Raw genomic sequence first — 15,207 nt, forward strand, 5'->3', positions numbered from 1 at the left:
GCTCTCCTAACTCTATCGAGCTCTAGTTTACGCACATATCGCTTCATAATCAACCAATCCTTTTCATACAAAACCTTACATTCCCCGCACCTATTATTAAGGGCACATTCAAAACCCCTACAAATCAAACACACGGTGTGAGGGTCTACCGCCATTTTCGGTAGTCTAACCTTACATTCTTCTTTCGCACAGACACGGAATTGAATTTTATCACTCATAATGATAACAGCAAAAAAGCAAAGAAATAACAAAATCACGATTGCCAAAACCCGAAATCAGTGTACTTCACCAAATAGCAGACTGGTACAGCAAAAACAGGGAAAGCGATCCGCCCGGCAGAGATGAACTGAAATTCAGTACACGGGAATGATTCCTCCTACCACCCTGTTACGGGTGTACCCCTAACCACGCAACCACCACAAGGCGGTTGCCGCGTTTAGAAAAATTCTGCGGAAGTTAGAGATAATTAGCTATATACGTATATATATATATATATATATATATATATATATATATATATATATATATATATATATATATATATATATATATATATATATATATATATATATATATATAACTGCAAGGTAAGTTCTATTCATAAAAAAATATTTTTTTGCTTGTTTTTATGAATACAGCATTTCATTCCAGTTCCTTACATCAATGTGCTCCCGTTCTCTGCCACTGTTTTTTTCTTAGTTTTTGAATTATAATATTCCCTTTCACCTAATGTTCTTATACTTTTACTTATAATCAGCAAACTAAAGGCAAGCGAAGCAAAGGGGGAAGTCAGGTTCTAGCTGGGTTCCCTTGCCCAGTATAAATCAAAGGGTGGTGCCCAGTGCTCCATTCTCTTGACCTGTTACCTAGATTTTTGGGTATTCCACCATTGTATATTTGTTGTGTAGTGAACGTCAGGTTGTGGTCGGCATTCGGATACTAGGCAGTTCAGGTGCTACCTCTGGCCACAATCCGCAAACTACTACACCATTTGGACTTCTTCCGTCGTCGCGAAAACCTCTCCCACTGCGAGGCAGACCACTCCCTACACTTGTTGTTACTATCACACCGCTGGCCCCTACAAGAAGAACAAGGGCGTGAGGATCAGTCTCAACCGCCGACATGAATGTTCCACAGGGGCGATCGGGAAACCCAGGACAGGTGCACATGTTCGCAGAGGCCAACTTCACATATACAGAAACTAGAAAAAGAAAAGAACAAAAGCAATTAAATGACTACCAATATGACGGCGAGGATGAGAGCGGACACATCCGACCACCATCCGAGCCGAGAGCAAAGTGAGCTCAAGCTTGCTACCCCCCTACCCCCGCTAACTAGCGGTGTGGGTAGTAAACCCTCATTAAAAATTAATGGCTCGTCATTTCAGCTACGCCGAAAGTAATACCCCTGTTAAATAGCATGGTTTGTATTCCAGTTACGAAACAACTGGCTTTTTGGCTTTACTCTGGGATTCCTCTTTTGTGTGTGTGTTGGCACCAAAAGAAGGAAACCGTAACATTGCTAACCTTGCTATGCAAGATCTGCGGCCTACGCAAGCTGTGTGTGTAGAGATACAAGCAATGAGACTGTCACGGTAAGATTACTTCTGAGACACAGGAGTCATTTGAAGTCACCAAGAAATCCCCAATAACACCTCACCATGAGGATGCAACAGTATTGACACAATACTAGGATACACAAGAGAATAATGGTTTACCTGCATTGGTTTGAGGTCAGCTGTGCAGAGGCCCCTGGATGCTAATTTCCCCAAGAGAGGGGAGGATGAAGAAAAGAAAAGAGCCTGTCATTCCTTTTTATTCACTCACACTTAAACCGGGTAATCAGTGCTCTCAACCTTCTGGTACTTGTCCACTAAGGAACTTGAGGTATTAAACCAGCAGTTGTACAGCCACCAAAGGACCGATAAAGAACGTATCGAGTCTCCTGTGGGTCACGTATTGCAGGTTGTGGGTGGTAAACGTCGTTTAACGTTTCTACACACACACTTGTAGAACCTATGCCAGAGAGTAGTTACGCTTGAAAGCCAGAGACAGCGATGCCTATGACGTCATGAGGTTTATGTCAATGTATTGGAGGAGGAACTGGATTCAGTGCTCGGTCAGTGACCTTAAGAATTCATGCTGAAATTACGTTTTAAGTGATCCTCCCTGTGCTGACAAAAAGTGAAGGTACCTGTGAGGAGCTGCTGCTGTTCTCTTGAGGTAGAGCATTAACTCCTTACTGGGCATAGTAACAGATGGTCTGGGTCATTGGTTACAGAACGAAGACTTGTATCCGGAGGGAGTCGAATCTCGGATCCGCTACCCCCCGGGATTTTGAGTCTTAGCTACGAACTCCGGAACAAAGCTGAAGCTTACCTCTCCCCATCCCCTTGAATGGGCGATATCATACGAGAGACCATGAAGTTCGCCGACTCTCTTGGACGAAGCCAAAACGAATTGGAACATCTGCTTCCATGTGAGGTGGCGATCTGCTGCCTGGCGTAATGGTTCAAAGGGAGCTCCTTTAAGGGACCGAAGAACCCGAACCACAATCCAAGGAGTAGGTCTCACTTCTGACTGAGGATATATAAGATCATAACTCCGTATTAGGAATGAAAGTTCCAGCGAAGAGGAAATGTCCACTCCTTTCTGTTTAAAGGCAAGAATCAAGGCTGAGCGGTAGACTTTTACTGCCGAGATTGAGGGAGCATTTCCTCTCGCATATAGCCTATACGAAGAACTCAGTTATTATTGAAATAGTGGAGAGATACCCCTTCCATGACACCAACCACAGAAGACATTCTACTACGCCTGGTAGAATACAGCTGATGACTTTCGCAGATGTCCAGACAAAAGCCTCTCTGAAAGAGGAGATGCTGGATAGTCACCAGGCATGAAGTTGAAGCGAAGCTACAACTTTGTGGAAGATGATGGCGTGTGGTTGTCTCAATAGATCATGTTGAGGAGGAAGTTCTCTTGGAAGCTCCATCAGGAGTTGCAGAAGGTCTGGGAACCACTGTGCGTGATGCCATAGCGGAGCTATGAAGGTCATTGAGAGATTGATCGATGTTCTGGTCTTGTTGAGCACTCTTCTCTTCAGACAAAAGGGGGGGGGACCGCATAAACGTTGATCTTGTCCCACCATTGTTGGAATGCATCTTGCTAGAGAGCCTCGTAGTTCAGGACTGGGGAGCAGTATAACGGGAGCCTTTAGTTCAGGGCCACTGCGAACAGAACCACCGTTAGAGAGCCCCACAAAGTCAGGACTTTGTTGGCTACTAAATGATCCAAAGACCATTTGGAACCCACTATATGAGTCGCTCTGCTCAAGTTGTCTGCGAGCACATTATTTTTGCCAGGAATGAAGTGAGCTGATAGTGTTACCAAATGGATTTCCCCCCAAGTACCGCCTTGCTTGTTGATGTAAGTCACGATTGTAGTGTTGCTTTTCATCACCATCACTGAGTGGGCCACTAGGAACTGATGGAACTGTTGAAGGGCCAGGAAGGCAGCCCTCATCTCCAAGAGATTAATGTACTGGTACTTTTCGAACTCTGACCATAGGCCTGAGGTCGTGTGGTGCCGCATGTAGGCCCACACCCTTCTTTTGATACATCTATGAAGAGCAAAAAGTCTGGGAGGAGGACGAGAAGGTCGACACCCTTTAGCAGATTCTCATCTGCCACCCACCACTCGAGGTCCGTCTGTTCCTTTGGTCCCATGTGGATCAGATTGTCCGGGGAATCAAAGACCCTATTCCAGTTGGACTTCAGCCACTACTGTAGAGATCAAATCCTGAAGCGACTGTTAGGAACTAGACGGGCCAGAGATGATAGGTGCCCGAGGAAAAGTAGCCACCTCTAGGCTGGGAGCTCTTCTCATCTGGGAAAAGGTCTTGTGACCTTCCTCAGCCTCATTATCCTGTCATCTGAAGGGAAGGCTTTGTGAAGGTTGGTGTCTAAAATCAATCCTAGGTATACCAGTCATTGAGAGGGAAGTAGGGATGACTTCTTGAGGTTTACCATGATCCTCAGATCTTGACAAAGCCTCAGAGGCTTGTCTCGGTGCTAAAGAAGGGTTGCCACAGAGTCTGCTAGGATCAGCCAGTCGTCCAGATAGCGTAGGACACGGATGCTGATCCTGTGAGCCCAAGACAACACAAGAGCGAATACTCTCGTGAAGACTTGAGGTGCTGTGTAAAGACCGAAGCATAGCACCTTGAACTGGTATTTCTTGTTATCTAGACTGAATTTGAGATACTTCCTCAATGTCGGATGAATTGGAATCTGGAAGAATGCGTCCTTTAGGTCCAGTGTGCACATGATGTCCTGTGGTCTTACCACTTGTCTGACCGTGTCTGCCGTCTGCATGCTGAACGAAGTTTGTTTGACATACCTGTTCAGAGCTGAGAGGTCGATGACTGGTCTCCAGCCTCCATACGCCTTTTTCACAAAAAAGGTCACCAGAGCAGAAGGCCATGATATAAGAACTTTCTGCTGGCCACCCGTCGGGGGAAGGATGGATTCCTCTGTGGGTTTCTATGCTGCTGTATTGCCATCATGCGTGACTTCCTTGCTAATGGAGGATCGGAGCGAGTCTGGCAGGGACTCTTCCCTGCTGTGGACTTCTGACTGAGGTGACGAGTGAGACAGGAGATCGAGGGGGTTGATCCAGCACGCTTAGACTTTCTCTTAGAAGGTCTAGTAGGCATCAGCTTGACCCTGATAGATGATACTTTATCAGGAACTCCTCTCTTCCTCTTCAGGGGAGACGGAGCCATGGATCTTTGCCTTGGAAGCGCAGAGGAAGACTCTGCTAGGGGGACCCTGGGTGTTTACGCAGGGCGGGAGGATGGCTAGCCCGAAGAGAAAGCTTGGGATAATGCTCTAACCAAGGCTCTAAACAATGGTTGCTGTCTGACAGTTCCCCTTCGAAGAACGAAGAGGACCACCGCAACAGAGTATTGACTGCAGATGAGGATGATGAAGGTCGCTACGCTGTTGTCTCCTTCAGCGCTGTGGACTGCTTCTGAGGGGCAGGAAGTTTAGGAATTTTGAAACCATGCCGGCTCCCCTTTTCCGCATTCCCCGACGAACGCGATGTTCTGCACTTGCAGGGAGGGGAATGGGGCGACGGCGAACGATGGGCATTAGACTTGTCCTTCCCCGGAGGAGGAGCCAAAGCTCGAGTGCCATATGTTGATGATATCATGATGAGGGATTGATGGAGATGGTTTGGCATGCTCTTCATACTCCCCAAGAGAGATTAGTTCACCAAACCTTCAGCTGAGCTCTGCAAGGGACTAGAAGAGTTGGAAGACCCAGGCCTACATGGCTGAGGACCATGAAGCGCAAAGTAGAAGATGGTGAATGGCGAAGTATTGAATTAAAAGCTCAAGATTAAGACGACTGGTAAAATCTAACGGAAGCCCTTTGGTGTCTGTAGGCATAGGAGGAGATGATGATGAGAATGATGATTAAAAAATTTAATAGACCATAAGTTCCTGTCCAACAAATTAAGATGAGATGCACCAGCTGAAGACCAGACAGGAGAACAATACTCGAAGCAAGGTAGAATGAAAGAATTAAAACTACTTCAGAATACATTGATCACCAAAAATCTTGAAAAGATCTCAATAAGCCAATTTTTTGAGCAATTGAAGAAGAGACAGACCTAATGTGATCTCAAAGGTAAATCTGCTGTCAAGAATCACATCTAAAATTTCAGGAGATGAACTTAATGCAAAGAGAGTAGCACCATATCCATATGAAACGAACTTGTTTTCTAGGTCAAACTACATGTTGTGTATATACTGTAGGATGAAAAGTAAGGGACCAAGAACACTACCCTAGGGAACACCAGATATCACATTTCTATACTGTACTCACTATGGTGCCCATCAAAAACTACTCTTAGGGAGCCATTATTTAAAAATTCAATAATGATACTAAGAAAAGACCCACCCACTCCCTACTGCTTGAGTTTGAAAAAAGGCGCTCATAATTAACACGGTCAAACGCAGCACTAAAATCAAGGACAACCATACACATTTCCTAACCACAATAAAGGGATTTCTGTACAGCATTGGAGATTTTAAAAAGGGTATCATATGTTCCAAAATCTTTATGAAAGCCAAATTGCAAACTAAGGAACAGATAATTAACTTCAACAAACCTATTTAGATGTTTTGCCAAAAGACATTAAAAACTTTAGATAATATGGGAGTCATGTAAATTGGAAGGTATTCAGCTAAGGGAGACAGGCAACAAGTCGGGCTGTTGCTTCCAAGCTGCTAGGGAAGTAGAACTCCCTTGCGAGGTCCACCTCTCGCTCTTGCGAGGGTGCCTGCCGAACCTCCAAGGGTTGGAGAGCATGGAAGATGAAGGAAGACCAGGGTCTTCCTCCTCCTGAGCAAGGTCAGCGTGCACACCAACCCTGGAGGGAGAGAGTGCTAAGGGGAACTCTGACGAGTACCTCCCAACAAAACATAAGGTGGGAGAGGAACCACGGAGGATGAAGGTTCAGAGGGCACGAAACCGATCAAGAGGATGGACCCGTGAGTCCTAAGGATAGCGACAGATGACAAAAGGCCTTTCGAGACAAGGTCTCTCCTTGGGAAACTGCTTCCTCTGCCTCACTAGGGGAGGAGGGAGAAGCAGCCTGGCCTGCAGGTTGACCGGACATCACTCCTAATCAACTTTTCCTGGAGGAGGTCGATCGACAGGAAGGTACCAGGAATGAGAAAAAAAGGTGTAGAATCCCTTTTAGGCTGCTTCTTTCTCCTCCTGCCACTGAGAGGATGGCCACTCCCTACACTCTGGGCAAGGGGAAGCCTAAGTACAGGAGTGCCCTCTGCAAGCAGGGCAAAGACAGTGCGAGTCTGTGTCCTCCTGGTATACAGGAGCAGCCTTCCTTGCCTGGACAATGCCCATGCTGCACCCTCAACCAGTTACACTACAACCTGAAAGAAAAAAGGTTAAGTTTGAATATTAGCCAAAGTTAGTAATATGTGGAAGGAAATGTTTGTCCTCAAAAATGGCTGAGATCAAAGTGAAGAAGGGATGAGAGAGCAGGGGGGGATGCTTCTCCCCACTACCACTAGTACAACCAGACGGTTTTTGATAGCTCATTAAAAGTTTTTATAGCCGTATAACAGCTTGTGCCAGTATAATCCTCCTATGTAACGTAGCGTTTATATTCTTGGGTAGGAATAAATCTTGTTATAAATTTTAATAGCCGAGTTCTGCCTAAAAAGACCTCATACTCCTAATAAAGGATGATTGTTCATTTTCTTGTAGGAAAAAATTAATTTACTTACCCCTAGTCACATTAAATCTCCTTGATGTTTTGGGAGTACGGATTATACCACCTCCAGGAGAGCCAAGAGCAGCATCTAGACGAGCACAAGATTCCTCCATTTTATCATTTACCTTCTCCATACTATAAAGTTTACATCAACCCAACCTGAAAATAATGATGGAGAATAGTTACAAAGTATAGAAAACAAGTGTAGGTCAGAATTAGAATAAAAAAAATTCAAAAGTAATTTGCACTTTTCCTAACTATATAAAGCCGAGTCCTTTATTATAAAAAATCTTTAGTTTAATTTCTACTTTTCCTAACTATAGAAACTCGAGTCCTTTACTTATAGGAGATATTATTATTATTTGCCAAGTTACAAACCTAGGTGGAAAATCAGGATGCTAAAAGCCCAGGCACTCCCAACACGGAAAATAGCCCAGTGAGGAAAGGAATCAAGGAAAAATATGACAAATTCGTAGATAATTTGTATTTTTCCTAACCATACAAACCTTGGTTATTTAATAGGGGTATTACTTTCGGCGTAGGTGAAATGGCGAGCCATTAATTTTTAACGAGAGTTTACTACCCACGCTGCTAGTTAGCGGGGGTAGGGGAGGGTAGCTTGCTAACCCCCCCCCCCCTCCCACACCTGTGCTTGAGCTCACTTTGCTTGGAGGTAGAACTTCAAGGGGGATAGGGCTGGCGGGCAATTTTGGTTAAATAGCTAAGGTTTGTATAGTTAGGAAAAATACAAATTATCTACGAATTTGTCATTTGTTCCGTAACTGGAATACAAACCACGCTACTTAATAGAGGTGACTCACCCATTAGGAAGGGTGGACGTCCCAGCCAGTCTGGCTTTTTGGCTTTGTCCAGGGGCTCCTTATCTAAGTGTGTTAGCACTCAAGAAATAAGGAGCACCTGCAGCTCGCTAGAACCTTGCTATGCAAGGTCTGCGGCCCATGCATGCTGTGTGTGAAGGCATGAAGAAGTGTGACTCATCCTAGAAAGTTGTTCTGAAGTTCTCTAGATGGAAACTTGTAGACTAGGACTTTCCAAATACCACCTCGTCAGGGTATAGGGACGTAACAGTATTAATATTAATACTAGGAACACAAGGGAGCATGGTTTACCTGCAGTGGTTTGAGGTCAGCTATGCAGAGAACCTAGGATGCTGCTTTCCCCAAGAGAGGGGATGATGAAAAGAATAAGGGCCGGTCAAACATTTTCATTCATGCAGAATAGAACCGGGTAACAATCCCCTCAACCTTCTGCTACTTGTCCAATAAGAAGCTTGAGGTTTTAAACAAGCTGTTGTGCAGCCACCACAGGACAGATAGAGAAAGTATCGAGTCTCCTGTGGGTCATGTCTTGCAAGTAGTGGGATGTGAACGTTGTCTGCCGTTTCCACACCCGAGCTTGAAGAACCTGCGTCACTGAATAATTTCTTTTGAAGGCCAGGGACGTAGCTATGCCCCTGACATCATGTGCTCTGGGGTGACGTGACAGAGGAGGGTCTGGATTCAGTGCCAGGTCAATGACCCTGCGAATCCCTGCAGAGATGGTGTTTTTGGTGACACTCCTCTCAGTCCTTCCTGTGCTGACGAATAGTGCTGGCACACGAGGACGGGCTGCGGCTGTTCTCTTGAGGTACAGCCTCAAGCTCCTTACTGGGCATAGTAAGAGATGGTCTGGGCCATCTGTTACAGTACGGAGACTAGAAATCCGGAAGGAGTCGATCTGAGGATCCACTACTCCCGGATTCTGAGTCTTAGCAATAAACTCAGGGACGAAGCTGAACGTTACCTCCCCCATCCCCTTGAATGGTGATGTCATACGAGAGACCATGAAGTTCGCTGACTCGCTTGGCCGAGGCCAAAGCTAGCAGGAACATCGTCTCCCAAGTTAGGTGGGGATCTGATGCCTGGTGTAATGGTTCATAGGAAGGTCTCTTAAGACACCTGAGAACTCGAACCACATTCCATGGGGGAGGTCTCACTTTCAACTGAGAGCAGGTAAGTTCATAACCCCGTATGAGTAAAGAAAGTTCTAGCGATGAAGAAATGTCCATTCCTTTCAGCCTGAAGGCGAGGCTTAAGGCTGAGCGATAGCCTTTCACTGCCGAGACTGATAGGCGCATTTCTTCACGCAAATACAAGGGGAACTCCGCTATTGCTGGAATAGTGGCATCGAGTGGAGAGATACCCCTTCCACGACACCAACCACAGAAGACTTTCCACTTTGCCTTGTAGACTGGTGTAGATGACTTCCGCAGGTGTCCAGACATCCTGATCGCAACCTGTTGTGAAAATCCTCTCTCAGAGAGGAGATGCTGGTTTGTCTCCAGGTGTGAAGTCCTAGTGAAGCTACGGCTTTGTGGAAGATGTTGCCGTGCGGTTGTTTGAGTAGATTGTGTCGTAGAGGGAGTTCTCTTGGCAGCTCCATTAGGAGTTGCAGAAGGTCCAGGAACAATTCTGCGTGATGCCATAGCGGAGCTATGAGGGTCATTGAAAGACTGACCAATATTCTGGTCTTGTTGAGTACCCTCCTCATCAGACGGAACGGGGGAAAGGCGTAAACATCGATGTTGTCCCACCGTTGTTGGAAAGCATCTTGCCAGAGAGCTTTGGGGTCTAGGACTGGGAAACAGTATAGCAGGAGCCTGAAGTTCAGGGCCGTTGCGAAGAGGTCCACAGTCGGGGAACCCCACAAAGTTAGGATTTTGTTGGCTACTAGATGATCCAAAGACCACTCTGTACTTACTATCTGAGATGCTCTGCTAAGATTGTTGGCGAGCACATTCCTTTTGCCCAGAATGAAGCGTGCCGATAGTGGTATCGAGTGGATTTCGGCCCATCTCAGTATCTCTACTGCTAGATGGGATAGTTGCTGCGAAAAAGTAGCTCCTTGTTTGTTGATGTAGGCCACTACTGTGGTGTTGTCACTCATCACCACCACAGAGTGACTTGCCAAGTACTGTTGGAACTGTTGAAGGCCTGGAAAGACGGCCTTCATCACTAGGAGATTTATGTGGAGGTACTTTTCTGACTCTGACCAGAGGCCTGAGGTCGTGTGGTGCAGCACGTGGGCCGCCCACCCTTTTTTTTGAAGAGTCTGAAAACAGCATCAAATCTGGGGGGAGGACGAGAAGATCCACTCCCTTTCGTAGGTTCTCGTCTGCCACCCACCACTAGAGGTCCATAAGTTCCGCAGGTCCCATGGGGATCCGGATGTCTGGGAAGTCGTAAGGTTGATTCCACAGGGACTTGAGTCGCCACTGGAGGGATCTCATCCTGAGGCGACCATTGGGAACTAGACGGGCCAGCGATGAAAGGTGACCGAGGAGACGTAACCACGATTGGGCTGGAAGTTCTTTTCGTCTGAGAAAAGGTCTTGCGACCTTCCTCAGCCTTGCTATCCTGTCATCTGATGGGAAGGCTTTGTGGAGAGTGGTGTCTATAATCATGCCTAAGTATGCCAGACTTTGAGTGGGAAGCAGGGAAGACTTTTCGAAATTTACCATGATCCCAAGAACTTGGCAAAGTCTCAGAAGTTTGTCTCGGTGTTGAAGAAGGGTTGACACCGAGTCTGCTATGATTAACCAGTCGTCCAGATAACAGAGGAGATGGATGCCAATCCTGTGTGTCCAAGATGATACTAGGGTGATCACTCTGGTGAAGACTTGTGGTGCTGTGGAAAGACCAATGCACAGCACCTTGAACTGGTATTTTCTGTTGTCCAGGCTGAATCTTAAGTACTGTACTTCCTTGAAGACAGATGGACTGGGATCTGGAAGTACGCGTCCTTTAGGTCCAGTGTACACATGAAGTCTTGCGGTCTTACAGCTAGGTTGACCGTATCTGCCGTCTCCATGCTGAACGGAGTTGGTTTGACAAACTTATTCAGAGCTGAGAGGTTGATGACTGGTCTCCAGCCTCCAGACGCCTTCTTTACAAGAAAGTGTCGACTGAAGAAGCCTGGGGATCCGTCGAGGACCTCTTGGAGAGCGCCCTTCTTCAACAGGGTCTGGACTTCTGCCCGAAGGGCTTGCCCCCTTGCCTATCCCATGGCAAGGGAGTTCAATGACACTGAATTCGTCATCAGGGGAGGTAGAGATGTTATGAACGGGACGCGATGTCCTAAACTGATCACGGAGATTGTTCAGGAATCGGCCCCGAGTTGCTTCCACCTGTTTGAGCAACTTTGTAGGCAACACCCCACTGGTGGAAATGCAAGGGGACTGCCTATCCTAGCGTTTGTGGCCTCGACTGCTCCCTCTAGGATTTTTGCCTCCCCTGGAGGACTTTTTGCCTTTCATTTCTTTGACAGGAAAGGGCTTAGACAACAAAGTCTCCGCTGCTGTTGTCGTCGTAGTGGTCTTGGCTGGACGGGACTGCTGTGGTGCTGGAGGCTTATAGGGCTTGGATGTTGAAGCCCTATGAAGGGGGAAGTCTTGATGAGACTTCCTCCACCTCTCAGCAGCATATTCCACATCAGGCTCGAAAAGAACAGACCCCTCCATGGAGGAATGTCTAAGCCTATTGATCTCGGCGCTAGGGACCTTCCGATGGAATCTCTCAGCTACTGCCTCCCGACGTTTCAGGATGGTATTTGGCCACAAGTTCGAGACTTGGTGAACCAGAAACTCGATCGTGCGAGTTTGTGAGAGAAGGAAGGTTTCCATAGCTTTCCTAGTACATTCCTTGGAGAAAGCCTCAGAATGTATCTGCAGGGGACTGCATAGAAGACGTTGAACCAAAGAGGCGCCTCCTCACCTCAGGTAAAGGAAGGCCTCTATGGCGAAGAGGAAGGCGAGCCTTCCGACGAATGCGCCCTCTGGGGGCCGTTGGATCAGCAAGCTGACCTTCAGCAGTCCTCCGAAGAGGAGTCTCTGTAAGTGAACTCCCCGGAGGGATAGAAACACTAGCACGAAAGACTAACCATGGACTTAGTTTCCCCCTCGTAGGATGATCAGGAACAGGGGAAACTAAGCAGTCAGCTACCGTAGAGTCTGGAGTGGATGAGGAGATGGGTGAAACAGCATTGGATACCTCTGACCGTCCAACGTCGACTAGAGACAGAGGATCAACCTCTGACGGTGACGACGACTGCTTGACAGCAGCACCCAATCAGATGTAATTAAGCAAAACCTCCTTGGAGGGCAAACCTGTAAGCCCCAAGGAGGACCAATGCTGAAAAAGGGAGGTTAGTGACATGTCCTCCCCCGGGGAGAGAGGTGGAGCTGCTTCACTAAGGGAAGCAACGTCATCTCTCGAGACCCGAGGTTGGTTAGCAATAAATCGGTCTACGCTACTACTCGACAGTCTCTCGAAAGAGACCGACCGAGTGGGAGCTTCGGAGGAGGTCTGGGCAACGGAAGAAGAGGCCTTGGGTTTTTCTCCCTTCGAAGCAACCTTTGAAGCAACCTTCGAAGGAGAAATATCCCGTTTGGACTTCTTCCATCGTCGCGAAAACCTCTCCCACTGCGAGGCAGACGACTCCCTACACTCACTACACTTGTTGACACTATCACACTGTTGGCCCCTACAAGAAGGACAAAGGGCGTGAGGATCAGTCTCGACCGCCGATATGAACGTTCCACAGGGACGGTCGAGAAAACCAGGGCAGGTGCGCATGGTTGCAGAGGCCAACTTCACATACACAGTGACTAGAAAAAGCAATTAAATGGCTGCCAATATGACGGCGAGGATGAGCGGACACATCCGACCACCATCCGAGCTGAGAGCAAAGTGAGCTCAAGCACAGGTGTGTGAGAGGGGGGGTAGCAAGCTACCCTCCCCTACCCCTAACTAGCAGTGTGGGTAGTAAACCCTTGTTAAAAATTAATGGGTCATCATTTCAGCTACGCCGAAAGTAATACCCTTATCAAATAGCGTGGTTTGTATTCCAGTTACGGAACCAAAAATATTTTAAGAACAATAACATTTAAATAAATATTTACTATATAAACTATGAAAACTTTAACAAAACAAGAGGAAGAGAAATAAGATAGAATAGTTTGCCCGAGTGTACCCTTAAGCAAGAGAACTCTAACCCAAGACAGTAGAAGACCATGTTACAGAGACTATGGCACTGCCTAAGACTAGAGAACAATGGTTTGATTTTGGAGTGTCCTTCTAGAAAAGCTGCTTACCATAGCTAGATTGTCTATTCTACACTTACCAAGAGGATCGTCGGCGCGCACGCGCGGAAGACTATTGACGTGTGCGCGCAAGACTATTGACGTGTGCGCGCAAGACTATTGGCGCGCACAGAAAATCATCGGCGCGCAAGGGAGACTTCAACCTCTGCAGGTAATAACCACTAAATAAGAAAATGAGTAATTCTTGCATAAAACGTTATATGTACTTGTGAGTATTACATAAAAGGAAGGGTACAGTTGTATTAGGTCAGGTAGAATACTTGAATGTCGCAGGTAAAAATACTTGAACGACGTAGGGAAAAATGGGGAAGGGTTACAAGGAAACAAGTTCAGTAATCCTATTGGTAAAAATAAAGGAGGGCTGGGTTTATACGCAGAAGATCTAACACTGGTATGTACATACGAACAAATGGGAGCAAATACAACCGACCCGTAAAATGCTTACAAATGAATGAAAAATATACCGTTAGTATAGGATACATATAATTTGTTCAGTTTTCCATGAATTTATTATACGTCCAAAAACATAATGTACAGTATAGAGAAGAAAAGGTTTGTAGAACCATTATATATCGTTTCCCCTGTATGTTTTCGCCACCCAAAACCCCGTGTTCCCACTGGGGATCCCCCATTAACAGTGTATAGATATATATATTACATTAAGCATTTATTCGCGACAAAAATAAGTATCATCTGCGAAGGAAACAGGCCTTTTTCTAAGAAGAAATGTTGGTTTTTACTAGGAACGGTTTCCCCGACCATAAGTACCATAAGTATGGTAAAACCTCCTTTTCCTCACTTGGCTATTTTCCCTGTTGGGACCTCTGGGCTAATAGCATCCTGCTTTCCAACTAGGGTTGTAGCTTCGCAAGTAATAATAATATCATACCTACACCCAGAAAACTGGATTTTTCCTATTAGAAAATGCTGCCTTGGCCGAAACTATAATAATCGCCAAGGAATACTTAGTTCGAACTCATAACCATAATTCATAGGGTAATAATAACAGAAATGATCAAATTCTCGTTTCCACTTAATGCCCAAAATTCTCCAACGTTTCGTTTTTATCTGCCCCATGCCACAGGCATTTCACTTTACAATATATAAAGTCCAAATATAATATATTAACTTGTAGGTACTACACGCACGACAACCTAAGCCTGGTCAAAACATACATTACTTTTCCTCCGGAATCAGCTTATATAAGCAATTATGAAATAAAATTTTGAGTATTACCTGGAAATATGTAGGTGTTCAATTGGATGGATCCACTGTAGAGAATACAGTATTTAGTGAATAGATGTAAATAACTACTTATCAGAGTGCGCGAAGTCTAGGTCCTTTAACTGCCATTCGTGTGTACAATTTTACAAATACAACTGTCTTGTGTTAACCAACAGCCTTTATAACGGCTACCCCATATTGTTTTCTTTATGTTTCGCTTTGTCCTATGTCGTTTTATAGTTCGTTTTAAGGATTTTAAGGATTTGTATTAGGATTTCGATATCTAAATGTTATCCCCAGTCTGTATACTAAACAGCAGTATGCATTTTATCATTTTTTTTTCTTTTATAGAAATTATAGGGGTTTCATTAATAAAATGCACTCATATCTTATATTAATATTCCAGTCGAACTGTGTTATTATTATTATTATTATTATTATTATTATTATTATTATTATTATTATTATTATTATTATTATTATTATTATTATTAGATAACAGGGGCGTAGGAACAT

The 15,207-nt window shown here is 45.5% G+C and overlaps 1 protein-coding gene across 1 annotated transcript in view; it reads right to left on the minus strand.

The window, feature by feature from the left end:
* The window catches only part of LOC137619487 (nuclear pore complex protein Nup107-like), a 191,547-nt gene extending 176,706 nt beyond the window's left edge, over positions 1–14,841 (minus strand). The window contains exons 1-2 of the mRNA XM_068349556.1: positions 14,704–14,841; positions 7,321–7,466 (exon numbers count right to left, since the gene is read on the minus strand). Of these exons, the coding sequence (XP_068205657.1) occupies positions 7,321–7,441 (121 nt within the window). The 5' untranslated portion in view covers positions 7,442–7,466; positions 14,704–14,841. The remainder of the gene's footprint in view (positions 1–7,320; positions 7,467–14,703) is intronic.
* Between the last annotated feature and the right edge of the window lie 366 nt (positions 14,842–15,207).

Source organism: Palaemon carinicauda, chromosome 26, assembly GCF_036898095.1.
Source record: "Palaemon carinicauda isolate YSFRI2023 chromosome 26, ASM3689809v2, whole genome shotgun sequence".
In the NCBI taxonomy this organism is placed as follows: domain Eukaryota; kingdom Metazoa; phylum Arthropoda; class Malacostraca; order Decapoda; family Palaemonidae; genus Palaemon; species Palaemon carinicauda.